At 40.1% G+C, this 16102-nt stretch overlaps 1 protein-coding gene across 10 annotated transcripts in view; it reads left to right on the top strand.

Annotated features, from left to right (window-relative positions):
- The first annotated feature begins 10266 nt into the window (after positions 1 to 10266).
- The window catches only part of ACTN2 (actinin alpha 2), a 70158-nt gene continuing 64322 nt past the window's right edge, over positions 10267 to 16102 (top strand). For all 10 annotated transcript variants that reach the window (XM_082305686.1, XM_082305687.1, XM_082305681.1 and 7 more), the window contains exon 1: positions 10267 to 10741. In XM_082305686.1, the coding sequence (XP_082161812.1) occupies positions 10607 to 10741 (135 nt within the window). In that variant the 5' untranslated portion in view covers positions 10267 to 10606. The remainder of the gene's footprint in view (positions 10742 to 16102) is intronic.

Raw genomic sequence — 16102 nt, 5'->3', positions numbered from 1 at the left:
GCACTGTGAACAGTGGGAACAACCGAACATTTTTTAACGTGTATATATACACACATATATATATGTGAGAGACATTAATACAATAATGAAAAGTATTAGAAAGTCAGAGAGTGCATTTCTGTGATACTGAATTATACAAAGTATCTGCAATCACAAAAATCCCCCAAACTTTTCCTTGCATTTTAGTGCTGTTTTAAAAAATGATTGGCTTTTGTATTCGCTGTCACTGTGCATTGGAAACTGTTCATGTTGTTACGTATCTTGGGAATTCTTAGGGAAAAAACCTGTTATTAGAAGAAATAGTGTGTTTGATTTAGATGGTGAAGGCATGCAACTGAGGTTTACTGATAAGCCTAGATCTCCAGATTTGCTGATTTACTAGAGGTGCCATGTTCTCAGAGTTAAAATAGTGGCCCTGTTGTCTCGAGATGATGTAAAGACCTGTGCTGCCTTTCATAAAATAGTCTTGGCAACTGGAAATGTTCTTGAGAACAGCTAATAACTCTTACTGACAAAAGTATATGTCAATGTCCTCTCCAATGCATTTCTTACTCTCTGTCATTCTGCATCCATTGTGTATGCCAGTGATTTAAGAGAGTTCTCTGCAGAGAAACCACTTGAGAGAGACTTAGAGGCCCACTGACATCAGAGGCAATTCCTTGGACATGCTGAGAGGAGGGTGCTATTTCTGCAGAAGGCTTGACAGGGACTTAGTGTAGTGGGTAGGAAGGCAGCCTGGCCTTGAACACATAGTAGAGGGGAGTATGTGGCACTAAGAATTAGGTGATTCTGCCACTGATGCTGATACACCTCTTTTAAATAAGCCTGATGGCCAGAGACAAAGCAGTTCATGCTGCGATGGTCTCAAATACTGCACAGGAGAGGTTACACTTCAAAATCTTTCTCGCTTTACTTGTGGTAGGAACCCTTTGGTTTGCAGTACCTGCTGATTCTTAACAGTATGGTGATGTATGTGCCTTGTTTTAGTCTGTAGAGGGGGAACAAAACATTTTAAACAATTTATGACTCATTTAATCTTTAAAATGTGCCTGGTCTGTCTGTGTCACTGTAACACATTCAAAAAGACTCTTGTGTGTGAACTACAACAGACGGATCTGAGATGTGAAACATGATGTTCTTTCTTGAGCAGAAGCTGTAGAGGTTATGTAACTGTTAGGCTGCACTGGAAACCTTTAGTGCTTTCCTTAACATTTTGTGTGAACTGTCTTCCAATTCAGAACTCATTTATAATTACTTAATTTATAATGTATTTATAATTAGTTGTAGAGCAGATAGCTTAGAAGGACATCAAGATCACAAGTCAACTAATGGTGGACTATGCCAGAGTTAAGTTTTCCAAACTATCTTAATTCAGCTGCTTTGTATGTATCACAACGCAGACTTCAACTGCATAGTCACAAGCTACTTTTTCTCCAGAAAACCTGCTTTGTTCAGTGTATTGCATAAGCAGTGCTTTACAGTATTATGATTTCTCTTTTTTATTCAATGAAGGCCTGTTGCACTCAGTTGAAGCATGTTCCCAAATACATAATTTATGATTTTCAGCTCTGGTCATCACAGTATTTGTACTTGTCTTTAAGTATTCCAAATCTATTGGGTATGTGATTTTCACATACTTCCTTATACTTCACAGCATTAGGATTATTCCTGGTCTACAGAAAGAAAACTGAGGCACATGCTCCAAACAGTCCACAGTTCCATTTCCCCATCCAGTGGATGGTTTTAGGACAATGAATGCTGGTACTATGGAATTTGTCTTTTCCCTAAAGGGCTTTACAGAGTACAATTACATACTGTCTTTTTGCACACTGAGTAGGCCTGGTGGTTTGAACCTTTAGGCCCAGCAGAATTCTGTATTTGTCTGGTATTTCCATCATGCATTGTTTTAAACGTTCTCTCCCACAATTGAAAGTGCAGTCTGTGACCCTTCTGACTTCCACCACTGGTACATTAACAGTAAAAAAGCAGGCCCTACAAATTTAGGGCCTGATTGGCCTAATTTTCTATAGATCATCTGTGTGGCAGGGTTACCTATGAAGGAGATATAAGGGGGATTGTTGAGCCATGGGGACCAAATGAAAAGGTGTCTTGATGTTCTAGAAGCGCATTTTTAACTGAGTAGTCTCCCCTAGAGAAGTCCAAGATACATTTGAATCCATCCATTTGCACTGCAAAATAAGCTTTCTGCTGAATGCTTTTATCATGGCAAAAGAGGCCAGGGGAAGATTTGTTCAGACTACCTCAACTAAAAAATGAATTCCAGAGTTTGCTATAAATACATGAGGAGCCTTACAGCCGACAAGGGTTGGTTCACATTTGTCCTAGTTGCTGACTCCACCTCCAGTAACTGTTGTCTGTATGAACTGAGAAAATACCTACAACAGCATCTGGCTTGGGGAAAAAAAAACCAAACGTCTTGAATTTGGTTCCATTATGAAATTCTGGAAGATTACAGCAGTTCCAGATTTAACTAGGGAACACAACAGAGATCTAGATTGCACATTAGCATAACTCCACTTCATTTATCCTATAGACAAACTGTTTTCAAAGTGAAGAAACATGCAAATTCTCTCCTCTCCTCCTTTGCTTATGCTAAACTGGACTTACGCAGGGAGAGAGGTGTGCCAATTAAGAAAGAGAGGACTTGTCCACATTCAGAGGGATTGAGAATATACCAGAGCCTTCACCATGAGTAGGTTATTGTTGGTAGATCTCAAGAGCAACCAGTCTCGTACTGGAAAGTATGTTGTGCAAAACTGATACCCGTTGCTCCTGAGATGAGAATACAGCCAAAGTTAGTGAGAGAGATCATAGTTGGACAGGGAACAATTGTCTTCAGAACAGGAATTGGAAAATTCAGGCCTTGCTGCTTTCGTGTCAGGCATGGTAGGAACATTGCTCATTTTCTCAGTGCTGATTCTTAGTACAGCTGAGTATCAGAGTAAAGCTGTGTTGGACAGGATGAAAGGACAACAGTTCTGGAAAAGGAAAACTTGCACTATACGTGTTGCAAAAAGAACATGTTATCCCTGTTTGGCAGTAATTCAGGTTGCGCCTAACAGTGCCTTTTACAGGGATGAATTTGCCCCTTTTACTAATCTTTGTATCGTTCCTGTGGAATGAATAATAAGTAGCTAGCATTCATTTTTACAGACTGGCAAAAATTTGTTCAACCAGGTTGCCTTCTTGAGTGTGTAACTTTAATTTCATTGATGTTAGTGAAATTACATTGGTGTATCTGGAAAGAGAAATGAGGGCATTGAGACTGCAACTTGTCTAAGGTCATTCAGTCAATCTGTACAAATGCTGAGCTTAGAACACAGCAGTGTCTGATATCCAGTGCCCATATCCTGTGCCCATAATCTCTACCTCATACCTCAGTGATTTAAAACCTGCCAGGTCTCATCTGTGCCCCTTAGATAATTATTGTCTGGAAACTCTGACTTAGTTGACGATGTTTGTTTTTAGATAAATAAAGGCGTGATGTCTGCATTCCTTATCTCACACACACATCTTTCTTCTCTTTTTCTCAGTGTGACCAAAACTATTGCTGAATAATGTTGTGCTTTTCTAGACAAATAGTCTCAGGTAAATCAGTTACGGGTCACAGGCTGGCTCACTAAGGGTTTTTTTTAACTAGTTGTATTCATGAAGCACAAATTGTATAGTCAGTTGCAGGCTTTCACATTGCCCTAGTCGCACAGTTTCTTCCTTGCTTAGTATCTGTGTGATAAGGCTAAGCCAATATGAAACAGGAACACAGCCAGGATTCTGAGAACACATGATGGTGTGAAGGTTTCTTCAGAAGGTTTGTAATAGGCCATGCTATACCCCTAGTCCTGCCCCTTGCATCCTCATCACTGAACCATTTTTAAAATCCTGGATCTGTCTCACCATTTTTTCCGATCTTATGCCAGCACTATTTGTAGTTTCCCCACCTGTTACTGTGTGTATTACGTTGTAACTGTCTGCATATTGCTCTACAAATTCAGTGTGCGAACAGACTGACTGCAGTGTTGTATATAAATTACCATATACATTTCCCAGTTTTTCCTTTGATGTTACATTTCCAATCTGTGCAAAGCATCTAGCGAAGATTCTGATATTATTTAGTTCATGATCTAATCTGTCTTTGTGAGTTGCATCTACCTAGACAAGAACCATTAAGCAAAAAAGGCACCCTCAAGAGGCTAGCTCAAGTGATAAGGGAGTTCAGGTATCATGGTTTCTTCTGAAATATTTAATAGAAATATGTCAGAATGTGAGGTCTGAGGGCTTTTCTCGTTCATGAAAGGTATGATCTTTTGTAGTGCTGCCTGGCAGTTGCCATCGCTAGAGGATTTGCCCTCTGCTACATTACATCTTTCAGCACTCACATTGCAGTTTGTGATTGTGATTATGTATCACGGTACTGCCTAGCAATACTGTGGCAGAGACCAGATGTTGAATGTTTCCTACTAATATCTGCCTTGAAGCCTCTCTGAGAACCAGGACCATCTGTTGTGCAGGCTACAAGGCTGCAAGTGTGGCCCTACAAAGAGTAGGGACATCCCCTCCGGAGTATAAGGGACCCTGAATGCCTGAGCAAGCCTGACATACTAGAATAATGCTAGGCCTTTTTGGGTGCAGGCTACGCACAGACCTGAGAGACAAATGTGGAGGTGAAGAGTGTACAATAGGTAAAGCACACTGTAATCATAATTGTTCTGTAGGCTCCTCAGGGCTTTTAGACAGAAAAAGCCTCTGGTCCGGAGAATTTCTGTCCTAGGTGTACATTAAGGACCAAAGGAAGCATTGCTGACACTATTTTAGAGACGGGAGAGTGCAGCACAACAAGCTTGTTTCTCTTTCTCTCAGTGAGAGTAGTCTGATGGGCCAACACCTAGCTTTTTGGGAAAATTTTATCTGGGTTGACTTGCTCAAGGTGACATAGGGCATCTTAAGCTGGTATGGATGACCCCATGTCTCAGCCCCGTGATTTTCCTTCCGCACAAAGGGTTGGCAAAAGCCAGTGATCTCAGTGCAGTCAGCATTTTCTCCATACTCCTGAAGCCGAAGCTATGCTTTGGTAGTATTTGTCTGTCCTATAAATGTTTCTTGCTACACTTCATCCATGGCTGAATTTCAGGGACAGAGTAAGCCATCTCTATATATAGCTGATGAAACACTTCGGGATCTTCTGACAATGTCAGTTGTAACTATGAAGCCAGCAATGCATTTTTTTCAGCTTTTCTCCATTTTTATTTGCAAACCTGTCATTTGAAATAGTCTACTTTAAAAAAAAATAATTATAATGTATACTTAGCTTCTGTATAGTTAATATTACCACACATGGGTAGCATCGGGATTTTTCAGAGTACAGGTTTGTGCCTCTTGGTACTAGATATGGGAGGGCTAATATGCTCATTGCCCACAGTGCTTTTCCTTAGCTCAGACAAAATCAGAATTTTGGTTCCCAGATGTATGCTTCTCTTCTCTGCTCTCTTTCTGCCTTCCTTCTGGATGTGTTCATTTCAGGAATATGAAGCGAGTTTAAGGTTCATTCATATTATCTTTACATATTGAATTTAATTCCTTGGTTTTTTTCTGAACTTACAAAATAATGTGTCTCTTACATTGAAGAAGGTGGGTTGTGTTTATTGTATTGGAGAAAAAAAAGGGTTATTTCTCCTGAACTCTAATAAAAAATAAATGCATTTTGTAACACACCCCACCTTTCTGCTTAGCTTTGTTCGGGAAATTTATGCATAATTTTTAACAGTATCCAACATTTTGGTGCAATCTAAATTATCAATGTAATCTTCAAATAATTCAAATTTTTGTTGGTTAAGCTTTAAACCAGTGGATATTTGCTACAAGCAAAAGTACATTTTAAGCGACAGTTATGACATGCTTTGAAAATAAAAGGGCTTTTTGATCCCTCTTTTAAGATTCTGTTAACAGTTTACACAAGAGAACAACCACTTTGAATTTATTTTATCTTTAATTGACTTCTTTCTTGAGAAGCTATCCTACTGTTCTTTTTCACAAAGAAGTAGGCTGTGCCTATGGAAAGATGATTGCTTAAAGAATCACTGACTTATTGTGCTCTCATAAGGTTCTTGATCTTCAGGTGGCCTTTCTGAGACAGTTTTGGCAGATATGAACGATTGTGTTCCTACACAGAAGTGTTACAGCTGAAAACTAACGGTGATCATTTTCACGTCAGTTGATTGTTTCACAGGCAATTATTTAGGTAGAGAAATCTGGTTCATTTGTTGTTCTAAATCTCACTAAATTCAAATAGAAGAATGACCTGGGGAAACATTGTTGCAGTGTTCAGCATTTTTGAAATTTTATTAAAAAGTTGGGGTTTTATTGTCATTCTAAGATTTTGTGAGAGGGAAGAATAAGAAGCAGGTTGAAGGGATTGAAAGTCTGATGAACAGTGAAAATACAGCGGAGTGAATTCTTGAGAGAATGATGTGACGGCTTTTGGGGAGCAAATGGATGTTAAATATAAGCTGTGTGAAACAACTTCCATTTCATTAAAAAAATTATAAAGGTTGACACAGGAGGTGAAAACTGTGCTTCCTTTAGTTAGAAAAGCCCTTTAATTCTCAAGGAGCTTAATGCAAAGTGTGCCCGGAGGCTTTTGCTTAGGTGGTATTAGAGTCAGAGGTCCTTCTTAGAGGGAACTGTGATAAGAAATACTGAGTGAGTTCACCCACAGACCTGCTGCTCCCATTAGGAAAGTTCTGTGCATGGGAAATGATATCTTGTTGCCACAGTGTTCTGCTGGGGTAAAGGCATTCTCCTGGATCGACCCTTACTAGCATTTATGTTAGCGTGAACTACAATTGCACACCTTTTGCCAAATAAAAGATAAAAATAGTTGACAGTTCAGCTCTGCCATCTCCATTTCTCATCTCCCTGTGCCACCTTATTTCTTCTAATCTGTTTGGCAATCATGAGTATTCTTTTTGTCTTACCATGTTGTAAGCAATCTATGTCATTTCTACCTCAAATATACCTACTGGCTCTTGGGTATTTTGCCATGTTGGCTTAAAATTCCGTATCTGTATGGTTCACTGTGTTTCTTCCTCTCTCTGCTTGGGACTTCTGTCCTTCCTTTCCTGCTCAGCTTGCTTATTTCTGGTTTGATTTGATTTTCTTTCTCCTTAAGCACACATAGTTTATAGCTGTGCGACTCGGCCAGCTTTAGTGGGGATAGACCTAACCTACCTCTGATGTGGGAATAAGCTAACTGAAGCACACTGCTTTATTCATACTACTCTGCTGGGCACAGCTTTCCTTTTCTTTAGGTGAGCTGGAAGAGGCAGCTCCCTTCCCACTTCAAGTTTGGCATCAGAGTTCCATTTTGGCTCTCTTTCCACTATGGACCTCCATTCATATGCTTCTCGTTACCATCCACACACTTCGTTTATAAAATTAAATTAAAGTAGTAAACAAAATACCAGATACTCCTCCTAAAGCTCCGTCTATAAATATCTCCCCTGCCTACTCATGCTGTCTGATTAAGGGGCAGTAAGCAGTTATTTAGAGAACCTAAAACAGGTCAGATTCCATCAAGATAGCCAGTTTTTTTTAAAATGGGGATATTCCATTTAGCTTCCTGTTTCACGGGTAAAAAACCCAACTCTCTGAAAATGCACACTGATGAAGTTGAAGCCCCCTCTTCTGACATTTTTGGAATTAAAAAGTTAGACTTTTCATTCTGAAATATTTTTTTTATCCAAACTGAACTAATATAACCTATCCAAAGTGGATTTTGAAATACTTGCCCCTTATAGAAAAATGTGTGTTTATTCCTATTTGGAATTAACTTAAGTTTTTTTGATCTCTCAGACTAGCTGAGAGATACTAAGGTTCTAGCTATTGATTCCTTAGAACAATAATGACATTTTTGTTTTATTTGTTTTGTTATGAAAGTACTAAGTTTACCTATGTACCAAGTAAACATGAAAAAATGAACAATACCTTTGCAGCAGTGGCTAGCTATGTTTTGAGCAAATCCGGTTATTTTATGAAAAACCTTAATAACCTTCTTTCAGAATTCTAGAAAATCTGGGCAGATTTTTCTTTGATTTCCAGAAATCTAGGCAAGGATCTGACTCCAGTCCTAATCCGTAGTGTGATCAGATGTGCTTTGTCATTGTAATGCCTCAGTTTTTATTTCACGACACAGCCACTCTGGCCTGTGTTATAGGATGAGGATCAACAAATAAAATGTGGCTTTTAACTAGTACCTCCCTGTATGAAGCCATCAGCGCCTGTAAGGCTCAGCTACACTGTGCAGTGGGGAGCGGTGTGGTACCGTCTGCCTTCATCCCCGTAGATCCCCAGACAAGGCAGTGCCGGGGAAAGGCACGAAGCTGGTTGCAATGGCTCACCTCTGATGAGGTAGTGCATAAAAGGTCACAGGTCTTGTCAGTGCAGGAGAGCTCTTTGCACAGGAGGCAGCTCTGGTTCAGAGCATTACAGCTTTAGACGCATACTTCTGGGACTTTCCTGACTTCTTCCTCCTTTTCCTGTATAAACTTCTGTGCTGTGTATAGTGAATAAGAAGAAATGGTTCTATTGACTTCAAAGGCTTAAATAGTCATTTAGGTGATTGAAATTGGACATGTATCACGATCCACAGATGACTACCCAGCTATGAAAATAAATGACACAAATTACACCAGCATAGGTATAATGTGTACATACATTAAATATTTTGTTTTGTAATTGCTGTTTGATATTGTCTGAGAATGTCCTAAGAGAATGCTCATCTGCACTTGAACAAAAAAGCCTAGGTATAGCATGCATCAACATTTGCTTTATTATATAGATCGAAATGTAGCAAACTTGAGAATATTTGCATTGAGCAGGTGAAAAGCACGTGGTTTTCTGACCTGGCTGCTTAGATTTGGAATTTGATTTTTAGACTGTTTAGCTTAGAGTATGTACATCAGTCTTTGGAAGTTCAGCTTACTTTGCGTGAAACACGTTGCAGTCCTCTTCCGTTGCAATTCCAGTTTGCAACCTTAGTGTTGCATTTACGAAGGGGTTTTTTTTGAGCTGATGGGTAGGTATTAGCTGTGCATGTATGTGTGTTCTTCTAAATTGCATAGACTTATGGGGTAGAAGGTGACTTGGCAGAAAGCAGAGCTTTGGTTAGCAATACGAAGTGGAGGACATATGCTGTCTAGCTGTTAATTATTCTGGTTATTCGTTCACATTGGCTTAGAGACCTATGGTTGCCTTTACTGAACATAGTTCTCCCTTATGTCTGACTCTGTCTTCTATGGCTTCCAAAAGCTTAGCTTTGGTGAGCATTTTCTTTTTCTAAGTAAGGTTCGAATTGTATCCAGTGCGGACACCGCTAGAGAGGATGACCTTGGCTGATGATAGGTGCGGGCATTAATGACAGGCTACACCAAGAACATAGTAAACTTGCCAATTCCCAGAAGAAACATTGTCACCAGGGCAACTGAAATGATACGGTAGGGGAGATACGGGACGTGCTTGCCAAGATGCTTGATTTCAGTGCTATCTTTTCAGCTTTTACCCTGTGGAAAGCACGGGTAAATAGTTCTGTCACATATTTATGAAGTTCTTGGTATCACAGACCTTTGTACGTGCTTTTTTGTGCCTGCTTTTGGGATGAACTGAGCGTGTTTCCTGGACGAAAAAGACATATATTGCTTTTCTAAGTTGTGCTTCCATACTTTCTGGTTTAACTCCAGACCTCATCTCTGCTGGAAATTGTTTCATCTCTCGGGTGTCCTTGTCTGGGCTCTTGTGATCCCTAATCTGAAAAGGGAAGTGTGAAGTGACTCAAGGGTCTGCACAGACTTCAGGCTAATGATAAACAATGGCAAACTACATTAGCAAATCATAGATGGGTCTTGAGAAGTAGGAAAAAAAAAAAAAGACGACGACAGGTATTTTATCAAATTGGAAAGACCGACCGGCAAACAGGCGAGCAGGCAGTAATTTTGGGTGGGAGCGCTTACGGGAGATGAGTTCCCCCGGTCAGCCTTCCCCTCTTGCAGGCAGTCTCGCTGCCCCGGGCAGAAAGGGCGCAGCGGCGGGCGCGGGGCTCCTGCCCGGCTCGGCCCCGCCCGCGGGGGCCCCGGCCCCGGCCCCGGCCCCGGCCCTGGCCCCGGCCCGCCCGAGGGCGCCCCGCCGCCCCCCCACGTGACAGCCCGGCGGGGATAATAAGCCGCGGCGATGAGCCGCGCTGGGCTTCTCCGGAGGGTCAGCCGCAGGGACCTGCAGCAGCAGCAGCAGCAGCAGCAGCAGCAGCAGCAGAAGAGAGAGAGAGAGAGAGAGAGAGAGAGAGAGAAGAGAAAGGGAAGGAGGGCAGGAGAGAGAGGGAAGGAAGGCCACCATAGGTCAGCACCTACCTGGCAGTTTCAGCCTCTGCTCTCAGCAAGACTCATCAATATTCACTCCCTGTCACCTTGCAAAAAGAAAAAAAGACACTGCAACCTACAACCCATCAGCAAGTAAACTAAGCTTAAACTATTTTTATATATATATATATATATTTAAACGTATTAGAAGCCACATCAGCTGAAGCTGATCCCCGGGTAGCATGAATAGCATGAACCAGATAGAAACAAACATGCAGTACACCTACAACTACGAAGAAGATGAGTACATGACCCAAGAAGAAGAATGGGACAGGGACCTGCTCCTGGACCCAGCATGGGAGAAACAGCAAAGGAAGGTCTGGAAATAAAGTAATGTCTGTCTGTGTATGTGCTTCTCTGTGGAATGATGTCCTCTCTTACTGCCACACTGCATCTGCAATTGCCAGGACTGTGCAGTAAGGGGTTCTAATTTTGTAAGAGAATATATCTTACATCATATAAAGCATGCATATAATATATATTAGCTATGCCGTATTTTGAGGATAAAGCATTCACCTTTTGGATTCTTAAGTGCAACCTATGTAAGATGAAACTAATTCATGAGAGTCAGGAGTTTCTTTTTTATTGCACTGGGAATATTCTGTCAGTACTTCTAGATTTATATATTAGTATTTCAGTAATTTTTAGCTTCACTTCCCGGGTCTTCCTTTCAGAAAGCAGACTGTGAATTGACGTGTGTGCCTGATTGCTTTTCAAAAACAGTAAATTACAAAGAGGGAGATGAATGAGATGGTTCAAAATTGGTGTGCAAAAGAGTTTGCAATATTTCTGAGAGCAGACCGAGAAATCACTTTTGAAATTGTGATCTTGCGAGTCAACTCTTATTAGAATTTACTCTTAATTCTGACTGAATGATCTGACAAGGAAAATATTGCCTAGAAATATATCCAGGCTAGATTTGGAAAACTGTATCTCATGATTAGGTTCCCACATGCTAATTCACTGTCTGGGAAAAAATGGGTTTGTAAACTCCTTGGAATATACTATTGCAGAGGAAATGCTCCTTGCCTTTTAGGTGTAAGAAAACTATTAAGCCAGCAAATACTGCTCATGCTCTTTTTCTGAACATAGGCAGAGTTTATAATCTCATCAGCAGTCTTTGTCAATGGTTTGGTACTTTAGTAATGTTTGCAATATCTAATTTCAGAACACTGAGTTTTAAGCAGTATATGGAAAAGAGAGAGATGAAATATTGTAAAGGATTTGTTACTTCCTAATGCAAAAGGTGATGTTGAAGTCATGGCTGACAGATCTGGGATTAAAAGGTTATCTGCTGGTTACAAGAATGAAAAAAAAAAGGGGGGGAGAGAGAAAGAGAAACGGCACTCTAGACAATAAAGTTGAGTATGCTTTCTGCTATAGGTGAGCAGCTCACTTCAAAAACTTAAGTAGAAGTTGCCAACTTATATCTGATGACAGTCTGCCCCACTGTTACAGTCACAGCTTCTATAAAAGCTGTGCTTTAAAAGTATAGCTATAAAAGTAAGAGCTGTTAGAATCATTGGGGCCAATGGTTTGCTTTTCCATTAAAATCAGTAGAGCCAATATTTTCCTCTCAGTTTTCACTTGTAGCCTTCTTCCTTCTGTGAGTTTTAGCTGGTTTTATTCATTTTCCTACACTCACAGCTGTTCAGATCCTGCTGTACGAGTACAGTGGGAGAAGTTCTGGGCCAAGCTGAAGTTCACTTTTCTTGATCTACCAGCTGCTGCAACTCCTAACCAATTATTAAGTTGTACTCACCAACACTGACATTTCGTTTTAATTTGACACTCTTTAGATGGTGAACTATTCTTTTATGTTTTATAAAAAGAATGGAAATTATCTTAGTGCTTAAGTGCTTTAGTGATTTGAAACTGCTCAGCTGTAACAGGTCGTGGTTACACCTGATTCAGATTCAATTGTCCCGCATTTCAGAGAATGCTATTTTCAAAATAAAGAAATAATGAACAGGTTACTAGGTAGTCAGCACTCTAATGCAGTTTTCCTACAATGCAGGTAAATGATAAAAAATAAAGAGAATTTGGATTCTGTAGGCTTTCTTATGTTTGCAGTAAGTCTCTTGACTTTTACAGAAGAGCAGGGAGTAGTTAGTATAAGACCCCATAGGAAAGTTTTTGTTTCCATTCCTCCAAACAGACAGCACTTCAGCAGAAAGTCAGGTTTCCACATTGATACATTAAAACAGACTTGACTTTACTTCCATAGAGTAGAGAGATGGTGCCTTTGCTACTTTATGTTGCCAGTTCCCAAGGCTTAGTTTTAATATTAAAGTGATACCACATTTAAATAAAATTTAGGAGACGAGATCCTCATTCCTTGTCTTGGAAAGGAGTCTTAACTTATTATTACATGAAAAATAAGTACTCTCATGATAAAGGGCCTGATAAACTTCATAAAATTTCAAGGTTTCTCTCTTTTTGTAATTGGTGCTAAGACAGTTGCAGAAAGTGCTTGCTTTATTTCCTTATTTATTATGAGAAGATTGCAGATACATGGGCACAGATCTTTGTTCTAACTGGTAATATAATATTGAAAAGTGATCGCGGTGGAGCCCTGGCAGTTGGCAGCATATATTTTCTATTAGACAGTCTTGGAACAAACCAAAAATAAATGCCATTGTTTCTATTGTGGGCTGCTCTCTCCAGACTTGCCATTTCAGTGATATGCCTGGTATGAGATCTGTCAACAGATGCTGGTAACACATGATGACGTCCATAGGATTACAATGGATGTGACGCCTAATTATAACCATGGTTCATAGAGTATTATGGTCTGCTGTAATCCAGGCTCCTTGGTGGCTGCACATGTCAGAATAAGTATGAAGTACTCTATAGGAAAGGAAGCTGAGTGGTAGCTTAGCTCTGTGTCTCTGTGAACAACAATTTAAACGCTTTAGTTGGCGTAACATTTAGCCTGGGTCAAATCAAGAAATCAAGAAAATACAACAATTTGGCCATTTGCTGCATTAGACACTATTGGTGCAAACTTAAACAGTATCAGATGGTTGGAAATTTCAGGCAGCAACTTTAAAGAAAGACTAAATAACAAAAAAACCCTGTATTTTGGATGGACATGCTGTCTTCAGTAGGAACTAATTAGATAACTACAGCCTTGGTGTCTTTTGAACATGTAGATGGGAACCATGAGATTGGAAACTTCTGAAATCTGCTTGACGCAGTACACTTCCACTGGCCACGTGCACTTCAACAGCAGTTGAAAGATCTATGAAAGTGGCCCCTTGCTTCTTCAGTACTACACAGAAATAGAAAAGTATTGGAAATCAAAAAGTCTGGCCAGAGGGGGTGGGATTCTCTTCTTCACTCTGCTCTCTAACCTTAGGCAAGGTCAGCTCACCTCAGACCTCAGTTTTCCCACTGGTAAAAAGAGGACAGCAGTGGTATTTGTAACAACTGATAGAAGTGGTTGGTTCTATGGTATGTCAGACTAGTGATAAGCTGTCTTTCAGTCCCTACCCTGCTGGACTGGAGTGAAAGCAAAAATCATACTAGCTTATAGTGGAAGACTTAAAACCTGATTTCTCTCCATGATGAACTTATTTCTTAAGTTTCCAGAAAAAGTTCAATGAACTCCGCAACCCTTTTCATTTTTACTAGCCTGTATCTCAATATAACTAAAAGGAACATAGGAAAATGCAGTGTCCCTTAGCTTAGGAAATGAAGCACAACAATGCTACTCAAAATGCAAACATATTGTATTGTTTGCAACATGTTCGAACTGCCACCACTGTTTAGTGAGCTGTGTGTTAAACGGTGCTCTTTCTTATTTGTAACTTTTGCTATAAATACTTTATTGTAGGAGTGTGCTGTTTTAAACTTTGGCATGAAATGTGGTTTGTTAGTTTTTCAAGGAAGTCTTGAGCCTTCAGGGTAAAGATCTGAAGGCTGTGAAACAGGTGTGATCCCTTCTTCAGGACAGTTGTATTGTAAAGCACTAAACTGGCTCCACATGCTTTGTATGTGTCTTCTCCAGACATTCAGACATGTCTCTGACACTGTTGCATTAACCCATGTAAGGAAAGAACTGGAAACATACCCCTTGCCTTGCTGATATTATCATAGATGAATGATCTTATTCTAGCTTGCTGTATGGCCCTGATACCCCTGCTTTGTTAATGCAGAAGGGTTTTAATGTAGGCATCAATGCAATTTCTGACCATTTTGACAGTTTTTTACACTGTTATAGAATAAACAAGAAGACTCAGAATATTTATTTACCTTGATATTGCACTCTTTGTGAATGCAAATCTTCCTGATGATACTGAACGCTGTGCATGAGTGAGGACTTTGGAAAAGGTTCTTTAGGAAAGGAGCTGTGTCTTTCCAGTCTTCAGCAGTACATATCAGATTACATTTTCAGTGTGACCTATAAGGATTTATCTGCATTGCCTCCTTTGGCTCATAATACAACTCCTGTTGTCCTTGCAAATAAAAAAAATGCATTTGGGAGTCATATGTATGGCAAATTATTTCGAAGAAGCTACCAGGACTATGAATTACGGACAACATCCTTCTTTTTCTAGTGTTGCTGCAACTTCATTAAGTTCAGCAGATTTGAGAGGTTCATTGCAGCCTGAAAGAGAAATTGACCTTGTGTTCAGTCTGAGTTCAGTGTCTATAAATAGAGTTACAGTTAGCGTCCTGGATTCACTCTGAAGATTGCGTGGTCTTCTATGAATGGAATCTAAATTGATTTCTTATCAGAAACCTCTTCCTGGAAGAAGTCTACTGGTGTGTGAGAAGACAGATGAAGTAGTGGAAGGAAACAACTTCATTCTTCAACCAGGAAGAGGAGAGACATAACCAAGCCTGAATGAATGAAAAAGAAATGTAAGGCAGAAAAACATTGGCAGGAGAGGCTGGATGCCACCAGAAAATTTCAGTACTGTAGGACCACTCCTCATGGATTTACAGGCTCCAGATTGAAATCATTGTCATGAAGAACATAGCAATATCTACAGGGTGTACAGGGCATTCCAGCCTAGGTCTCGCTCTTATACTGAGATTATCTGGAAATAATCAAAGTTGGTGTTTGGGGGGTGATGGTGTTTGGTGGGTTTTTTGTTTGGTTTTAGTTGGTTTTTTTTTGTTGGGTTTTTTTGTTTTTTTTTTTTTTACCATGCAAAATTCTTTCCTTGAATAATCATCCTTGGGGTTAAGTTGCCATAGCACACAGAGAAACCATACCTCTCTTGAGTGTTTTTAATGAGGTGACACTTTTTACCCACGTGGAATACCAGTGGGATTGTTGAGAAGGCACAGAGATTCCCCTCTGCAAGTGAGCAACATGAATAGGGTCTGGATGAGAACCAGCAGTGAACGTAGGAGGTGTGAGGGAGGCAAAAGTTAAGAGAGTATCAGCCTTCTCATTACTTATTCCTAGTACTTACCTGTTAACAGTTGGTTATTTCTTATAAAGATGGGGGTCCTGGGTTGAGTAGCTTTAGGACTAATTTCAGGAGGGGATTTAATTTGTTAGGAGAAAAATCCTCCAGAGTCGAAAGCAGAATGGTAGTGGAAAAATCATGTGTTGTACTGAGTCCTACACTGTAATTCTTTGCCTCCCTCACCTTTTATGCACAGAATTAGGATGGTGTAGGTGTCTTGGGAATTCTGTAGGTTTGAAATTCAGAATTTTC

This window comes from Platalea leucorodia, assembly GCF_965183815.1.
Source record: "Platalea leucorodia genome assembly, chromosome: 3".
Taxonomy (NCBI): domain Eukaryota; kingdom Metazoa; phylum Chordata; class Aves; order Pelecaniformes; family Threskiornithidae; genus Platalea; species Platalea leucorodia.
This window is presented reverse-complemented; position numbering and strand designations above follow the sequence as displayed.